The 19,584-nt window shown below is 40.9% G+C and overlaps 1 protein-coding gene across 6 annotated transcripts in view; it reads left to right on the top strand.

Moving 5' to 3' along the window:
- Positions 1–19,584, top strand: part of Satb1 (SATB homeobox 1) — a 102,622-nt gene that overhangs the window by 7,839 nt on the left and 75,199 nt on the right. For 2 of the 6 annotated variants that reach the window (XM_042679934.1, XM_042679931.1), the window contains exons 1-2: positions 14,778–15,260; positions 17,861–18,095. In XM_042679934.1, coding sequence (XP_042535868.1) covers positions 17,885–18,095 — 211 coding nt within the window. In that variant the 5' untranslated portion in view covers positions 14,778–15,260; positions 17,861–17,884. Of the gene's footprint in view, positions 1–14,777; positions 15,261–17,860; positions 18,096–19,584 lie in introns of those variants that run through there. The other 4 variants (XM_042679936.1, XM_042679935.1, XM_042679932.1 and 1 more) reach the window with 2 other exon arrangements.

The following is a 19,584-nucleotide window of genomic DNA, read 5'->3' as shown; positions in this document are numbered from 1 at the left end:
TAGTAGAGTTGATTGCTAGAGATTCCACTATGGTCTTACACAATGGTTTCTGATATGCTATTAAGAGCAGTAAAGGATAATCTGGCTTTTTAATGTTTGTAATATTGAGGACTTTTAAGGTAAAAGAAGCTTTATGTTATAAATATTTTATTGTAATAACAAGTACAATAGATCTTATTGTATGCAGATATCTTTTAAAATGGAAGTAGCCTTAAATATAGCATATTCGTAATTAGCTGTTTTGATGTTGAATGCAATTGAGCTTTTCTGTTCCAGAGAGCCAGATACTGGAAATTATTGGAGATTAACCACAGAGCGATGTGATTCTTGGACTATAGCAAGCCCTCTTTCCCACCAGGAAATATTTTATCAATGAATAAAGTAGAAACTCAAAATGCTTATGTTTTTAAACCTTAGAAGAATTTACAGGATTGATTAAAAAATGGTCTGTTTCCCATTATACTTTTCAAACTAAAGTGATACATGCCTGGTTTAATGGTAGACAGTTTCCAGACTGTGGGAGGAAACTCCCTTATTTTAATAACTATGCTTTAAACATTTTCTTAGAGGTGGGCTCATTTTGGGGTGGCTTAAGAGGACTAAAACACAATTTAGCACATTATCTTAAAAGTTTAAAAATGACAGCCTTAGTTTGTATGGAGTCATTGTATTTTAATAATACTGTATGCTTATTAGTGTTATTAGAGCAGTAGACAGTTAATTACAGCCTTTTCTGAGACATGTTAACTGTATATTAACAATCATGTTTAAAAAGAAAAAGAATGATGTATACTCTTACATACAAGCTGCTGCTTGCTAGAGTTAAAAAAAGTCTTTTAGAATGTATGTAGTCAGATTTTTTTTGGGTCCAGAATCATGAAAGGTTTTCACTGAAGTAACTTCATTTAAACACTTTTCTCCGGGTTATAAAATTGTCTCTTTTTCTTTTTCTTTCTTTCTTTGTAATTAGTATTGGCTTGATGGCTTTTGCTAGTGGTAGGAGAAACTGTTTCCCCCAGGAGTTTTAGTTTTCTATGTTGTTCTCCACATTTTCTTTTTATTTATTTTTTGATGACTTTGACCAACATAAACCATACAGAACTTGAGTTAGTCATTTTATATGTCTATGTATAGATATAATAGCCTCTTTCTATATATAATGGAATTACTTTAAGCCATTGTTTCTTTAGTCAGATGATACTTACTACAATTTCTATAACCCAATTTTTAAAATATGTTTCAACAGCTGATTGCAGTGGCATTTCTAAGATTATTTCATTAGCCTGATTTCAAACGTTGGTTTTAACAGTGGCTTCTGTCATTACAAAACAATGGCAGACTCAAACTACGGGGGGTTTGAAGCTTAGATAATTCTGGCAAATGGGTTAAGTATTTCAATTCTTTTGATTAATTTGAATGTGTAGAGCTTGTGAGTTCTAATACAGCACTTTAAAACACACTAGCATCTCACCTTGTCAAGTCTGTGGGTGCTGCTGTTAATTTATTCCTACAAGGTACTGAACTGCAAAAAAGGATTAAGTGTAAGTTACATATCTGTGCTATCTTCAAGGGAAGAAACGACCAACAGCAGTCTAGCAGTCTATACCTTGTGTATAGTGAGCCATCATTAAAGGACTAGATTAATAATAGATTAACTATTGGCTATTGCTTGTGCTGAGAAAAATTTGCTGGGAAAACCAACTTTTTTTCACTCTATTTTCCTGTTTTTTTTTTTTTTTTTTTTTTTACTGGGGTTATCTGAGCACTTAATATATACATGCCTCAGTTTTCTGGGTAATTGGAGGCTTTTCTTCTTTAACTGTATGCTCTGTCATTTTTTTTTTTTCCTTTTTGACAGTAGCACCAGGTTGTTTTGTCCTCATCATCTGACCTTCAGGATGAGGGTAAGTATCTCTTGTTGAGATTCCTGGTCCTTTGGTGTCTGGTTCTGGAGATGAACTATACCAGAGTCAACAGAGCTCATCCTGACTTCCCTGAAGTTGGGTCACCATTAGTGGTCTTTCTGATCTTCCGGAATCAAAAATACTATGATGAATTGACTTCTACCTGTTCTTTCCTGCAATAGTGATTTTTTTTTCAGGATTTTATTGGATAAATATCAGCTATGATTATTACCTAAACAAACTTTCTATTTACTGTAGCTATGTCTGTTGTTTAGAAAATGTCATAAAATTCAGGGTGTTTCTATTAATGAAGAGTTTGCTCCATTCCTAAAACCAATACTAGGCTTTCAATGGGACTGTGTTAGCTGCTGCATCTAAAACACTCTGAGAAGTTCTATTTTCTGAAAGTGGTCTACAAAAGACACTTCCTTTTAACATTTATTTTCTTTTTAAAATGCATGGGACTATTTACATCACATTCCTATTAAGTCACACAAAGGAAAGTACTCTGTAGCTGGTGTGATGCTGTGTGACCTATTACATGATCGTGCACATTCTGTCTCTTTAAAAACACAGTCTCCTCTATTTGCCCTATTAATTGTTGATATGTTGCCATCCACGAGACAAAAATTAGAGCTGTAATTAAATAATCATGTGATGCTCCTTAGTGCCAGTGAGAGCAAACTCATTTTTCCAGGCCCTGATGGTCACTGATTATTGTATTACCACTGGCTTGCTTTATTTGTTTATTTTTAATGGTGCTCTATCTGAGGCTTACCTAACTACTGTCCTTTTCAAAATTAAAGAAAGTAGCAGACATTCAGTCAGTTAATTGGCTAGAGGTCCTCAGGGATCTAAGGTACACGTACCTTTTTTTGCTTTTGGTCACCTGGTAGGTTCTTTGGGGAGGCTGCATCAGTGGTATGGTCGCCTGCCATTTAATTTACACTGGTGTTTTGGCTGGGATAGAGGCATATGGGGAATGCCAGGAGAATTACAAAAGGAGCTGGGTATTAAAATTCAGAAATGATTAAAATTGAAATAAAAGGATGCTGCTTCTTTGCCAGTGCTCTGGCAGTCATAATGACACATAGAGATTAGTTCCCACCTTCATATTTTCCTTCTTTCTCATTTCCTCTTGTTTATTGTTGACACATTTTCCTTATGTCTGTCTCTCTCTTTTCTCTCTTTCTGCACCATTGTGACTCTATCCTTCTCCCTCTCTTTCCTTGAGCATGGAGAAGCCTACTTAACCTTATTATAACAATAACAGAATAGGTTATTAATATTTAATATGCACATGATTAAAATTTCTTTCCCTTAAACATAGGTCAGCTGTATTATTATTAACCGGCATGTAATTTTTCATTTAAAATATTCTCAGCCCTGCCTTGCTGTTTCTAGAATGTAGTCTACTTTAGTAGTGATTTAATATATAATGTTTAGAAAACTGTGGTCGGCTAGTGAGAAAAGAACTTACCAGTCATGGATAATCAATTATGCATGAATTCAAATGTAACAGATGGAATCTGGTGAGTTAAAGTTTCTCTTTGCTTTAGTGGGTTTTTTTGTTTGTTTGTTTGACACCTGTCTCTTATATATAGATAAACATCTAGTGTAGCATGTGAGAAATTTCCTTGTAACTTTACTTTCTCATTAAAGCAATCTTTTTTTCTTCTTCTTCAATTAAATGTAAAGGCAGAGAAATGTCTTACAGATTATGAGATTCTGTCCCAGCATTCTATAGATATGGAATTTGATCATGCTGAATGAACTAGAGTCTCTTAGCTAGATACTAGTGTAGGAAGCAAGACCCCAAACCTTGGTCCTTTTTCAACCTTTTCTCCACTACTTTTTCCACTATATTATTTATCCTCCCCCCACCCCTTTGAAGTATTGTTCTAAGTGTGGGTTTTAAAGGTTTCTGGTGAAAACAGTGATAGCCTACTTTTAAATTGTGGTATACTCCCTTGTATGAGATGCAGAAAGTATCTGTGTACTTGTTTCATTTGATTGTATCATACATGTACACATTTTAATACTTGGATGTTGGCCAAACAGTTGGATTTCTCTAAGCTATTAAGAATGCCACAAGATTTGGTTTTATATCCTTAGTGTGGCAGATGCCAGTCTCAAAGATGCACTTATATTTTGCTTGAAGCTTTTGTAAATTTGTAGTGATAAATTCCCTTTGTGCAAAGAGAACTAAAAACTTGTTTTAGAGGGCCTGAGAACCCCCAAGGAGAGATAAGAAGTTTCATTTTCATTAAATAGAACGTCAATATGTAGTGCTTCTCCAGTTGTAGAAGTAATAGGAAGACAGTGGGTACTGGCCATTTTTGAAGCAGTGCAGTCTCTAAACAGTGACAGGCTGATCTTGTCAACATTTTTCATAAGTATACTGCTGTTTCTTTCCCATGTTTTGTGTGTGTGTGTGTGTGTGTGTGTGTGTATGAATATATGTGAAAAGGTCTCTACAAAATAAAAATAATTGATTAAAAATAGCCCCGAGGCTCTCTATTTCTTCTTTTTTATGTTGTAGCATTATTTTACCCTTTTTTCTTTCTATGAGTTGGAAATTTGTATGCGAACTTATAGTTCATGTCATTTATGACTTAAGTTTCACAACAAACACACTAATAAAGAGGTGATAAGATAGGTATGCTTTAGCTATACTGTGGAGCTGTCTTTTAAATATTTTACTTAATGCTTGCACACTTAAAGACATATACTTTTAAATTATTTTCTCTGTGTATCAATATTCCCTAGTTGTGCATATCAGAAATATACATATAGATATAAATTTCAATAAAATATGATTTATAAATGAGTTTGCAATTAATTTAAAACTCCATTGTGAATGTAAAAGTTGCTAATATAAATTCAGTAGAAAAAGATAAGTAATACAGAAGATAGGACAGAATATCATAAGAAAAGGTGATATTTCTAACGGTTATATATGCAATAAATAATCCTTATCACCCTCATTAAAAGTTACTGACAAAATTAATTTGAAAGCCTTCACATTTTTCCTTTTATTTGAAACACAGAATCTAAAATATTTAAATACTTTACTTTAAAATATTTAAATACTTTATTATAGAGACTAAATTTATGCAGTTTTTATAAGTGTGAGTGTGCCTTATGTACTGTTGAACAGAGAAAGTGTTCTAAGTCATGAATGGACTTAATCTTTACCCATGAGCTACATCTCAAAAGCATTTTAGGACTTCCTGTCATCTTATCTGCTTTGCCTATGGGTGCTTCTCCTCTTTTGCAAAGATATTGTATTGAATAAAACCTTAAAAGAGGACCATCTTTCTGCAGTGGAGGACCCTCAAATTTGGGTGAGATCCTGGTGTCTAATTACCAATCTATGTTAATTATCCTTGGGTCAGACATTCATCATACAAATTAATTACCTTGCATAGAAAGGAAAGTGGCTCCTAGCAGTGGAAAGTTGAGGTGAGTGGAGGTTCAATGAGTGTGTTGTAGTTCATTGTTTTTCTGAAGCTTGGTGTAACATGGTAACATATTTCTTACAATCTGAGGCTAGCCAAAAGAGTATTCTGCCTATTTTTTTTTTTTACTGTAACAAAATATTCCATTTTGGCGATCTTCAAACATACAGTTCAGTGACATTAATGACATTGACACTGGCATAACTATCACCACAGTCTGTTTCTAAATCCTTTCCGTTTGCTCAGATAGAATGTGTTTTCTTTTGAATTAAACTTCCCTTTTGCTTTAGCAAGTTCCAAGCATTATGGTGGTATTTTATCACTGCCCAGTTGTGAAGTACTTGTCTTGGGTGCTGGCTTTCTTTTTTAACGGACAGTCGTTTGCTTAGTGTCTAGTGCCATTGGACTTGGCAGTATAGTATCAGATATCGCCTTTAGCTGATGCTCCCACAAAATGACCTAGACTAGGATTCAGGCCTTGGTAACTTCCAATTCTTTCTCCCTAGAACCAAGATAGGGAAGAGTAGCAATAATGTGTACATCTCGTAAGGATATTTGATTGATTTGCTTTGGCTAATATTAGGGGCGAGTTTCTGATTGGCTCTATTGGAAATAAAATCACTTGAGCTTCCTGTGAGTTTCAGAGTCAAGCAGGGTTTGGGGTACCTTGCAATTGGCTTTAGGGCCTGCATGATTGGTGTGAATACGCCTGCTCAAGTGCAGTGACTTACTGTAGAAATGAATTAAACAGTTTTCAGCTGTTCATGGAGAAGCACACTCAAGACTGAATCATTTATTTTTGTTGGAGGGGGAAATCATATTTAACTATGTTGCAAGAAGAATTAAAGGAAACTCATTCGGATGGTTCTGGCTCCAGCAAATAATAGGCTGGTTTTAGAACTGTACTTCCATGTGTAATTTTGTGGTTAGTTGCTTATGTCTGTGATGATAAATCACATACCTGCACAGGATTTCTGGCACCCTGGTAAATCTCAAGCAAATGCCCAAATGCTAATTTATCATGGTTCCCCAAACAGCCTCTGTTCACCCAATCAATGATCTAATCCACCACCTTCCCCCTTTTAAACCTTTGTTTGAAACAAGTGACCTTCCTGCATGTACATTTAATAAATTTTGACTTAGTGCTTGGTCCTAGAACAGACTTATCTTTTCTATGTGCCCCCAGGATTAAGTGAAAAAACTTCACCTTAGAGTATCCAAACAGGCACATTTGATTTTCCTGTTCTCCAGTAGATTACTAAAGTTGTCTGTATTTCTGAATCATGACAGGAGCTTTAAAACTCTGAAGGCTGAGCTCCGACCCTTATCCATCCTGATTTGATGGCTGTGGGGTGCAGTCTGGAAGTCCTGCTATGATCTCAGCACCTGGCTTCACTTCCTAAGATTGTTAAGCAGTATTCTTAGCACCCGCTTATAAGCTCATAAGAACAGTTCAGGAATTTGTCCCCTATAGTGGCAATCATAGTAAGAGACTCCAGCAATCTTTACATACCCAACCTCAAAATGCTTAAAGCCTTGCATTTGGAGGTATAGACATATGAATAAATAAGAAATGTCACATGGCAAGCAAGACCTATACTGTGATAGAAGGTCGAAGGAAGTACACTACTTTGTCAGGCATTGGACAAAGGGGCAAAAGCAAGCTGTCTGTTCAAAGAGATAACAGCAACAAGACCCCCAAATGAGGAAGAGCAGGAAGGGCATTCCCCTTCCAGAGCCAGGCAACAAAATGAGGCATCCCGACACTCAAGTATTTTGGTAGTAATTGCTAGATGGGTGGAATCAGTGGGCAATTGCAAACATCTTTTCTGCTGAGTGCAGTGGTTCCCTCCTGAAGGCCTATGAAATGCAAGCTACTCCAAGGGCTGAGATTGGGAAGATGACAGTTCAAGGCCAGCCTAGGCAAAAAGATCTCCTCTTGTTAGAAAAAATTCGTCCCGGCGGTGCATACCTGTTATCCAAGCAATGTACCCATGCATACATAGGCTCATAGCACATCTTGTCCCCTGTAAAAACTCTGGCAAAACTAACCAGAGCAAGAAAGACCAGAGGCATGGCCCTAAGTTCAAACTCCAGTATTGGGGGTGGGGGGGGGATAATCCAATCTTGAATATAAGATATAAGCACTAGTTTTGATGGAATTATTACTATTGTGCCTACTATTGTGCCTTGTCAAACAAATGATTCAAACCAACATCCATGGAAAGAAAGGTAGCTTTAGAGTTTTTTGTTTGGTCACTTTTTGGCAATAAAAGAAGTACTGTTTCTGAGGAAAAGGCCCCAAAATTTTGTCAGTTTCTAGAAGGCAGCTATGTGGCTGTTCCTTCCCAGATCTCCCAAAACAAGAATAAATGGGGCCTTGGCTTTTTCTGCTATTAAGATCATACCACAAATTACAATTGAGTATTTACATGTGCTGTAAAGTAATTAGGAAACAACGTTGATACCTATCAGTCTGTTTATAACCAAAATTCATCTCATTTGGGAAAGAGAAAAGCAAAAACTGTTATGCCCTGGGTTTAAAGTTCATTATCACTCCCCTTTTATCTCTCCTGCAACATTTTCAATCTTTTGTCTTTATTTCCTGCAGTATTAAAGTATTTGTGTGGCATTTGAATGCTCTTCTATTTGAGCTGGTACCTACAATGGAAACTTCAAAAGAACCATTTCTAAGAGCAGTTGTGCTTGCTTGCTTAATATGAGGGGAGAGGTATGGGTGGGAATAACTGTGGTTAAGTTCACTTATGAGATTTTTTTATGTGTATGTCAGTCCTGGAGCTTGAACCTGACCAGGGCTTAGGCACTGTCCCTAAGCTTCTTTTGTTCAAGGCTAGCACTCTACCATTTGAGCCACAGTGTCATTTTGGGCTTTTTCTGTGCATGTCCTGAGGAACCGAACCCAGGGCTTCATGCATGCTAGGCAAGCACTCCACTCTATCACTAAGTCACATTCCCAGCACACCTATGAGATTTTTTTAAATGCTCAAGGAAAGGAGCATTTGGGGAAAAATGCATATTATTGCAAATGTAATATGAAACAAATCCTTTCAGGTACAGGCATGCCTAGAAATTGTTTTAAATTTGTGTTCAGCAGTCCACAAGTCTAATTTCTTGCAACTTCTCAGCTCTATGTGCTAATTCAAAAGTGGGAAATGATCTTGATTCAGACATAGGATGTCTGGAACCATTCAGCACTGGACTGGTCTTTAGTCATCTAGGAGCTTGCTATGTAAATGCTGTCCAATAGAACTTTTTGCACTGAGGAAGTTTTCCCTAATCACACTCTCTGTTATGATAGCAACTAGCCACATGGAGCTATTGAACACTTAAAAGATGATGAGAAACAAATGCATACATTTTGGATGATTTTAATTAATTTAAATTTAAATGATAAAACCACCTTCTTCACTGTTCCTCTACACTTTTGCAACTTCTGAAAGAATTGCAATGCAATTAGTAGTGAAAATTGGTTGACAATGATATTGAGCCTTTGCTCTTACATAGTCATTCATAATGTACGTATTATACAGATGTTTCATTAAGTTCCTGATATTGTTGCAGCGTGCAGACAATGTGCAGTGTGCACTCGTAGGGCTCGAAGTCTAAAAAGGAAGATATTTGGTAAACTAATAATTATTCGAACTCTTAATTGATTAAGACTGTGATGGCTTCTGAAAGACAAAATACAAGATACTGTAGTGAATATGTAATGGGGGCCAGAACATCATGAAGCTTTAGTCAGAGTTTAGTAAGAGAAAAGCATGAGGCCGCCTTCTCAAGTTACACCAAATTGAAGGCTGGTTCAGGTTGGCTGCAAAGATCCACAGCTTTCACAGTGAAACACTTCGCAGGTGTCATGCCATGACCTCCAAAGAGATTTGTCCGTTGAAGCTACATGCACACACATACTGCAGACTTATGAACCTGAGCAGTTGTGACGATGTCGGTCATAGATAATATGTGATAAGAGAGTGCAAATGTTTACCGGATGTCGTATTTCCTCTCCAATGTATGTTTTGACAAGGTTGTTTGGGCTGTAGCCCCAGTGTTTCCTCCCTGCTCATACAAATTGGTATTTGGTCCATTCAAGAAATGATGTGGAAATTAGTCCTGACATCCCAGACAGACAAAGCAAGACACATGACAGCAAAACATATGGCTCGAATAGACATCCATATATGGCCAACACAGACCATATTCCCAGAAACTCATACACGGAAAACACCACCTGCAGCTAAAGCCAAAAAACAAAGAGTTGATGTGACAAAAAGAGCAATGTGTTACATAAATCGTGCTGCTTTAAAAGTATAGAGATAGCCAACTATATTTGAATCAAAAAAAGATGTCCTTAGAAAATGCTATGGTGGTAAGCATTGCTTTACTAGCACAGTCACTGGCGGAGTTGCTATATCCTAAATGCATTCAGATTCGAAATCTTTTTCTGTTTATTACAAATATATGTGCCATTCAGAACTCTGAATGTGTTTTAATGCTTTCAGATATCTGCCTGCATATTTATCTTAATACGCTGCCATTTGAAACATGCAGTAATCCTCTCATTAAGTTTTTTTAATAGTGTATATCTTCTACAATATTTTATTTCTCCCTTCATATTTTCAGTATGAAATGTCTTCATGAGAGACAAAATTGATGCATTCTGATGAAATGTATGTCCACATGTTAAATAGTTCATGCATTTAAGTTGTAATATTTCATGATCCTTCAAGTTTTTTATTATAATAGCAAGATTTATAAAGTTTATTTTGTTTTAATTTTAAAAAGTATTTGTGTCTTTGTTAAATATATCTGAGTAGAATCAGTTGATATTTTTGCCTCACCTTTCCATGACAGATTATGTTAACATATACAAAGTGATCCCAATTACTTTTTTTTTTCTTCTTTATTTTGATCTAGCTTTACACTGGATAGTATTCAGTGACTATAATGAATACCTAAGTTCACTGATACAGCATACTACTAGGATATAAACCACAGTGTGCCATTTTACCTCTATCATTTATAATCATATAGTTCTGGAATAAAGAATGTGCTTTAGGAAAAATTAATGTGTACATGTGATTGATAGAGTCATGATTGTACTGTATTGTTGCTATTTATAATAAAGTCATTATTAGATGCCTTTATGCTCATTCCGCTTATCATTTTTCAAGACAGTCCTTATTACACACTTTTATGGTTTATGTTTATGAATAGGTTTGTGATTCTGGATAAAAGACATAAAGACTATTAATTCCTATGTTACATTAGCATTGATCATGTCATTAGTAGACTTAGGCAATCAGGAGGCATTTTGTCTGATTTATTTGTGTAAAATGATTGTATAAACACTGACGACATTTCATGCCAATATGTCTTTAAGACTGATATTTTCAGTAACCTTTTTTTAAGTGTTCTTTTCTCTTAGCTCAAACTTTTTCTTTTTTTAGATATGCAATCTGAAGTGACGTTGCATGGGTAAATGACATATGACATATTCTTTTGGAGTCCAATATAATTTTTAAAATTATATTTTATTTTTTGTGCCAGCACTCGGGGCTTGAACTTGGGGCCTGTGGCACTTGCTTGGCCTTTCCTCCCCGTTGCTTGGCCTTTTCTGCTCAAGGACGAGGCTCTACCATTTGATCCAAACCTCCACTTCCTGATTTTTGTTTTAAAAATCTTTTGTTTCTGTTTTTAAACTTGTTCGGCACGATACCACAATACATTGTCCTTAATGAAAACAAGCCAGCTTTCAATGAAATTTGTTAAGCTTTGCCAATGGAAGCAACTGCTGAAATACCCATGTTGGAAATTCAATTTTAACCTATCATATTGAAAAATATCATTGTTACTATAGAGATGGTATTTTTTCTATTACCAAAGATCTTTTAAAGTAAGTTCAATCTCCATCCACAGTACAAACTCCCACAAATTGTTCCAATTTTCCACATTTTTTGTGTTTCCTTATTCAAATTTCTTTAAAGTAGCCTCTTCCTATATTTAAATATTTTAAAATGAAGTAGGCTGTTGAGTGAAGATTGCATTGAATTACTTTTCTTGTTTGGGATGCTGTGTTTTATGTGGATCACATCTTTCATCTTTTGCTCAAGACTTTGCCAATATGCAAGTTTTCTTTCCTCGACTGTAACTTTTCTAGTTTGTGGGGGAAACTTGGGTGATGGTAAAGTGATTTGTTCTCATTGTATTTCTCCTCAATTCATCCCCCCCACCCCATAATTTCCATCACTTGATTTTCTACCACCGTCTTCTGCTTTTCTTAGATTTCTCGTGTAAACAGTGTGCTGAAGCGTGCATTGGTAGCTTTAAAGAGCTCAATTTGCATATTTCTCTCTTATCTCAGTACTTGTGCTAACTTGTTGCTTTTTAAAATGTGCAACAAAACGTTTATCTAATTTTTCTTTTTCCTACCAGTGTGTTCTAAACAAGAATGCTGATAACATTGTTGTTTATGATTAGCTGCCTTAAGGTGCTCAAATGATGGTAGTAAAGCCTAAGTAATGAACGCTGCATTTTCCATTTCCGAGGAGATGTACTGCCCTTTATTTTTATACGGACTATATTTAATAGATTGTCTAACTAAGATCACTCAGGCGATAATGACCATTGATCTAACAGGGGAACTTTGCAGCAGAAGTATTTACTGCTACTGGATACAGAAGCATTTACCTATCTCCTGTGTCCTGTCTTTTGCCGGACAACAATTATTTTAAGACGGATGACATCTTTTCCTTTACCACAGTATGTCAGGCCTTTTCCAAGTGACCCAAATTCGTTCCACTTGACCACGACAGGCCGCCTAGTTCTTCCTTCCAAGTGTCCCAACGGCTCTGACTTACTGTCACTGTCGCTGGCAATATTGACTCCGTAGTTCAGGGACCACCTTTCCTAGGGGGGGGGGAAGGAGGGGGACAAGGTATTTGGGAGATCCTTTCTAGGCTCCCCGCCTTGACTGCCCGGCGGTTTCCACGCTCCCCCCCCTCCCCCGTGCTCCCCGGGAGGGCTCCACCCGCGCCCGGTTCCCTATGGCCACTTCCTGAAGTCACCTGCACACCCGGGCCCGGTCCGCCCCACCTCTCCCCGCCCCCCCCCCCACCGCACCCAGGCGCCCCTCGGCCGTCCCCCGCCTCCAGTCCCCACCGCGCCCGCCCCTCGGGTGCCCCCCCGGCCTGGCTCCCGGAGTATTCCCTTCTGTGGCTTTTGTGGCTTGTGGGTGGCTGGTTAGTTTTCCCCCTTGGCCCTCGCCCCCTCTTCCCCCGCACTTTCATTTCCCCGCCCCCCCCCTCCCTGCCAGCCCTGCCCCTCCTCCCGCCCAGCTCCCACCCGCACACCTGCCCTCGCCGCCCGCCCGCCCGCGCGCGGCGCGCTGCCCTCCCTCCCTCCCTCCCTCCGTCCCTCCCCGCCCGCCCGGCGGCCGCTGCCAGGGAAGCCCCCGCGCCTCCGCCCCCCGCGCTCTCCCCGGCGCGCCCGGCGGCGGCCGGCGCGCACCCCGCGCTGCGCCCTGTTATTCTGGGTATTGTGTGTAATAAATGTCGGGCCGCCTCACTCTAATCAAGCTCATTACAAATTCTTGCGCGCCCGGGGCCGGAAGCCGCGCTCCCCGCCGCACTCATTCACTACTTACTCTCGTCTCCCCGGCGTTCGCCCCCCCACCCCGCCCCTCCCCGATCCCGGCCCTCCAGCCCGGGTTTTAATCCCCAACCCTTCCCGCCCGCCCCGCGCACCCTGTACCCCCCCCCCCCCCCGCCGCCTTCCTCCTCCGCCGCGCACCCCCTCCCCTCCCCTCCCCCGCCGCCGCCGCCGCCGCCGCCACTTTCCCGCTCGCTCCCGCGCCCCGCGCCCCGGACGCGGCGGAGCTGCCGGCCCCGCTGGGGAAGGCTCCGGGCGGCGGCGGCGGCGGCGGCGGCGGCCGGGCAGGCGGGCGGAGGCTGCGCGCGCGGGGCTGGGGCTGCGAGCGGGGTGATTCTGTATTAAAATGAGGCGGAGGAAGAAGAGGCAGCCACAGCGGCGGCGGCGGCGGCGGCAGCGGGAGCAGCGGCGGCGAGGAGGGCGGCAGCCCGGGCGGACGCGCGGAGCCGAGCGGGGCCCGGCGGCGGCGGCGGCAGCGGCGGCGACAGCGGCCGGGATGAGTCAACTCGTGATTTAATGGGGGCAGAGACGGCGGCGAGGGGGAGAGCGAGCGAGCGAGCGCGGCCGAGGAGAGAGAGAGAGAGTGAGGGAGCGAGAGAGGAGCAGCCCCGTCCGGGGACTCGCGCTCACACGCACGCACACACAAACCCGCGCGCACACCTCTCCCAGTGCCACCCAGCCACCACCGGCCTCGCCACCGCCACGGCCACGGCCGCCCTCGGGCTAGCCTGCCCGGGGACCCAGCCTTCAAGCCAGGGCGACTCCCGAGGACGCCTCCCGCCCCCCTCGCTCGCCTGCCGTGCCAGAAACTCCTGATCAGTTTCGTGGGCGCTCGTGGGGGCGCCCGCACCCCTCCCCGGGCCCGGGTCCCCCGTGCCATTGTGGTGGCGCTCCGTTGTTTACCTCGGACTCGGCTCGGGGAGGGCTCGGCCGACTTTTTGGGGGAGGGGGCGGGGAGTCGGTGGCGGCGGCCGCGGTGGCGGTGGAGTCGGCTGGGGTGCCTGGCGCTCGTGCTCTCCCTCTCCCCCCCTCCCCACCTCCTGGGTCCCCCTCTCCCGTTCCTCCTCCCCCCTCCCTCGCCGTCCTTCCCCCCCCTCCCTTTCCCCCCCGGTCCCCTTCTTCGCCGGGGCTCCCCAGACGCTCCCAGCCCCGCGTCCATGGGCAGGGAGAGGGTCCTCCGGGCTGCGGTCGGCGAGGGCGGAATCCAAAGTGGCATCTTAGTGCCCGTGCGGGGCTCTGGTGGCGCCCCTCGGCCCCCCGCCCTCGCTGCCCCCCGGTAGATGCCCCCACCCCTCCTCGCGGGGAAGGGGCGCGAGGCTGTGGGGGAAAGAGAGAGAGGAAAAAAACCAACACAAAAGTTTAAGGTTGGGTCGGGCTGTCCGGGGAGGGGGTGGGGACGGGGGACGCTCCGGCGAGGTGGCCTGCTCCCCGCCCCCCCCGCGCCCGCCGCCGCCGCCGCCGCCGCCGCCGCCGCCGCGATCTCGGGGGGCTCTCGGAGAATCCGATCACAAGTGACAGCCACAAGTAGACTTGGCGTCCTCGCACCCGAACCCCGGAACCGAGGCGAGCGGAAGGGAGGGGGCGAGGGAGGAGAGCGCGGAACCTCGGGGCCCCCCACCCCCTTTCTGGAGACCTGGGCCGCGGTGATCCTGTCCGCCCCCCCCCCTTCCCCTTTCTCCTTTTTTTTTTGGAGAGATTCCTCAGGCATCACCTCGCCTCCCCAGCCCCACGCCACACTGTGCTCCGAAACGGGTTCTGCTTTGTTTTTTTACGATTTCTCTCCCCCAACGAATCACTTGTCAGATCAATTTTATCTTCTCCCTCCTCCCTTCTTCCCACTCCCCCCCTCCTCCCCGTCGGAAACCCCGTTCTCTGAGGTTAGACATTTTACAAACCATCTATGTTGCTTTTCGATTTGTGATTTTTTTTTTTAATATAACCCCCCCCCCCCTTCCCATGGCTACTCTTCCAGACATTTATTTCTGCCCTTCCCCCGCTTAGGGGGGGCGGGGGTAAGGGAAGGGAGAAAATAATACAATTTCAGGGGAAGTCGCCTTCAGGTCTGCTGCTGGGTTTTTTTTTTGTTTTGTTTTGTTTTGTTTTTTTAAATTAAAAGAAAAAAAAAAGGACATAGAACACATCAGTCTTGAACTTCACTTCAAGAACCCGGGCTGCAAAGGAAATCTCCTTTGTGTTTGTTATTTATATGCTGTCAAGTTTTGAAGTGGTGAGTTTCAGGTCGGTTTTGCTAATTTCACTCAGTAAAACTGCCGTGTTTCTGTTTCTAGATAGTACTTTGCTTCTTTGTCTCTTTAAAAGGTCACAGTGAAAGCTTGGCCTGGATCGTGCTAGCCATATGGAATGGATAAGGGTACAATTTCTTAAAATGTGATTATGGGGTACTGGGGGGGGCAGGGAGGCAGTACAGCAAGGAACTCATTGAAAAGTCCCAAGATGCAAAAAAAAAAAAAATAGTTTATTGAAACTGAAATTTCGTGTTTTTCTTCTTTCTTTTGAAGGGAAGTTATTGATGAGACCAAGTTCATGGTTTCATTCAGTAGTGATCCTGTAAGGTCTTAGTTTAAGGGCAGGGAGATGGGATTTTGGGAAAAATCTGCTTTCTATGTGCCAATCAAACATTGCACTATAATGCATTTTAAGATGTGTAACTCAAAAGGAACTCCTCAGCCTGGCATCTGTTCAGACCATAGTTAGTTCCTTCTGCTGTCAGTCCAGAGGCCTATTTGAGGTGGTTCTTTTCAATTTCAATCTGAGGTTTGGTGAACTTTAGCCTTAGGCATAGAGTTTAAAGGAGTAAATTGGGTGTTTTATGTGCATGTAATTTTGCTTTATAATGTAAAGCTTTTTACAGGATGACTTAGTGTTTAATAGATGCTTTAGGTGAGTATTCAAAGGACCATTTTGCCTGACCTGTGTGATGTTTTGATTGTCAATACATTAACTTAATTATAATCTATCACTTTCATTTGCCCAACACCCTAGAAGTGCTGCTGAGCCTCCTGATTACTTAATACGTTTTGCAGCATTAACTTTTGTCTACTTTTTCCCTTTTTTTGTTTGTGTTCCTTTCATAAGTTGCCCCAAGGGTTAAAAGATTTTCTTTTCAAATCATATGTTTTAAAATTCATCTTCTGCCTCTAGGGTAAAGCAACCTATTTTAGAAAAAGCAGCCCTGCATTATAATCTACATGAAACATTATAGAGTGTTTTGAATAAGTTAATAGTCTTCAGTCTCTAATTTTGGCTTGAGACTGCAGTTTAATATAATGAAAAGAATATCTTGATTAAAAAAAGTGGCTAAAAAAGGCACATTTATTGTTAATGAACCTCATAACCAATACCAGATGGGACCTCTATCAGCAGTGGTAAACCTTTAGTTCTCTGCGTCCCCCCCTGGATCACAAAGATAAATAGCCATTATTATTCTTAAACTTTGTAGTTCTTCAATTGGCATTCTGAAAGTTGCTTTTAACCCTCCAGATTAGTATCTACCTCCTTTCTGATTATATAGGACAAAGTAGACCATAGTTAAACAGATGGGAAAAAATGTTTGCACAAAAGTCATGATGATACAAACTGGCTTTCAACACTTGCAGATCTGAGTAGCTTTGGTATTCTACTTAAAAAAAAAAAAAAGATATGTCATATTGCTAAATGACTCGAAGAAAGTAGTAATTATCATTTTTCTCTCTGGTATTTCAAAGAGGTTCTCCTTCATATTGATAATCCCAGTGCCTAAAAGTAAGGTGAAAGTTCATAAAATAATTCTCACTTTAAAAAAAATAAATTCTAGTGAAAACTGTAGCTTAGTAGTGACTTTGGTATTACATTCCTAGCTTTATTATAAACAGCATAACATGTTAACTGAAAAATATATTTTTTTAATTTCCTGAAATGAGGGTGGTAACTTTTCTTTGGCATAGTGAGATTTGTTTTGAAAATGTAAGATTGTGTTTTACCAATATTGTGATTTTTTTTTTGAAAGTCAGTTTGGTACTTGAGCCTATTGTGTTTATCACACAGTACTTTCAAGCGTTTTGCTGTTTAAATTGCTAACAGCATTGTGTTAGTAATGGAAATATAACTATTAACTCTAAAAGGCAAGTTGTTAATGCTTCAGTACTTGGGAAATTTAAAGAAACCCTTCACTTCTTCCTGTTTGCTTAGGAGAGAAATGATCCACTCACATGTTTGACCTAAGGCTTGACTAGATCTTTAACAGGTCACGTAACTCTTGAAACTTAGATAGGAGGAAACTTTTTCTGTGCATTAACTTGTGAAGCCAATGGGGACTTTAAAAAGTACTTAGATGTTTGGTATATTTTTTGAGATGGATGTATATACATATATATATGTGTCAAAATTAAAAGAATATAAAACATAAACGTGTTAAACTTACTATTTTGGACTGTGATAATTATCTCCAGCCTGCATTAAAATATTGCTATTGTGGTCTATCATGAGTTTCTAGTTTTTAAATTTTGGGGCTACATAAATAGCTATTTTCTCTTTTAAGCTTGTCATTCTTGTTCTAAAAGTAAGCTCTTTTTCTTCTACTTTTATTTATAGATGACAAGTTATCTTTTTATTTATGTGTATTGATACACTTTTCACAAATTGTTCTGTTCATTTGGACAGAAATGTGCTATTACCTAGAAATACAGAAGCATTTGTACTGTGTATAGGTAAGCAATTGTACAAATTCATTTGTAGACACAAATGTCTAGGCAAAAGGTTTATATGGGAGACATACATAGGTACCGATCCCTCACCCTATTCTAACATCTTCTTTTTACATTCTGACAGGTGATCTGTAGACAGTGACTGAGTATGGATCATTTGAATGAGGCAACTCAGGGGAAAGAGCATTCAGAAATGTCTAACAATGTAAGTGATCCGAAGGGCCCACCAGCCAAGATTGCCCGCCTGGAGCAGAATGGGAGCCCTCTAGGAAGAGGAAGGCTTGGGAGTACAGGTGCAAAAATGCAGGGAGTGCCTTTAAAACACTCAAGCCATCTGATGAAGACCAACCTTAGGAAAGGTAAATACTTTCAAACCAAATAGCATTTAAGTCTATCCAAGGCCACACTGTGTGAGTGGAGGGGTAGAACATGCTTGAATTTTCTTTTCCTGGATTCTCTTTCTGATCTTAATGTAGTTCCATTCTGGGCTGCAGTGCTCATCATGCTTTGAAGTATAGGCTCTGTGCTTGGATGGAGCATCTTACTCTAAAGATCAGAACCATTGGACTTGTGGGATGATAAGGACTGAGTTAAGTGTAATGGTCTCATTTTCTGCAAGGGTCCATTCATAAGATGTTGTCATTGTTGTAAGGGATATGTAGGTTGTTGCTTTGACTCACCCAGAATGACACTTGGATTGTGTGAGAGCCTCTTCAGCTTTTTCTATAAGCTTTTTTGAAGGCAATCTCAGAGACGATGGAAACCTTACATAAGATGATATTGAAGTTTGGTTATGTCATTTTTTGTGGTTTATTATTTTGCTGTGAAAGCCCTGATGATTCTCATTTTAAACTTTTCCGTGTAACTATTGTTGATAAAGGAGGGCCAGATTTTGCGTATTTATAAAGGGAAGATGTGTAAATGACTTTTTTCTGTCAGTATTAAGTTGATGAAGTTTAACAACTTTGCCTGTGTTGGACATTGTTGGCATAGAGCAGCTCCTGTACTAAGTGTTGTACGTGTCTCTTAAGGGTCTTTATTTTTCTCTCTGAATAACATGTGTAGGAATCAGATTTTCTGAACATTTACTAAGCAAAGGATAAAAATGCCATCTTTTAGCAACCAAGAATATTAAGTAGATAAAGTTAGAAGGCAGAGGAATTTCATTGTGTTTGATGCATAACATTTATCACACAATCATTTATTTTTTCCTTGGTTTGGCGAAAACAAAGAATATATTGATCCTGAAATGAACAGACACAGCAGTCCGTATTGTTAGATCTTTATCTATTAAAAATGGAAAAACAGCACTTCAGCAGATTCTTTGGCCTCTACTCATGATTACCCTATTTATTGATTGTTTGCCAAGAATGTATGCATCTTAAGAAAGCCAGAGTAAGAGCATTAAAAATATAATTTATTACGGCTTTTCAAACAGAGTACATTAATATTGTACTGTGAAGCACTGGGGCTCTATAAAAAAGACTTTCTGACGCCTGCAAACATATAAGTTCCATAAATTCCTAAATAGGAGATTTCAGCTGTCTCTGGTATTATGTGATATTTGCACAGCAAACTTTAATGCCAGGACAGTTTTAGACAAGGATTCTACAGACTTCACTGCTCCTTATGGCAGACGTGCTGTTTACACAGGCTCATAAACCTTCAGCAAAAGCTCCTAAGACTGCCTTCAGGTTTAAATCATGTGGTATTTTTAGCATTCAGCAGTGACCAGTACTCTCCCCTTTTAACGTTGCAAGGTTATGAAGTTGCTGTAGTTGGAAGCCTTGCCAAATACTAGCCCAAAGAATCAGGCAGTTCAGAGAAGACTCCTGTTTAGCATTACTC

The sequence above is a fragment of the Dipodomys spectabilis genome, unplaced genomic scaffold (assembly GCF_019054845.1).
Source record: "Dipodomys spectabilis isolate Male_0828 unplaced genomic scaffold, ASM1905484v1 ptg000054l, whole genome shotgun sequence".
Classification (NCBI taxonomy): domain Eukaryota; kingdom Metazoa; phylum Chordata; class Mammalia; order Rodentia; family Heteromyidae; genus Dipodomys; species Dipodomys spectabilis.
The sequence above is the reverse complement of the archived record's forward strand: the minus strand, read 5'-3'. Positions and strand labels throughout refer to the sequence as shown.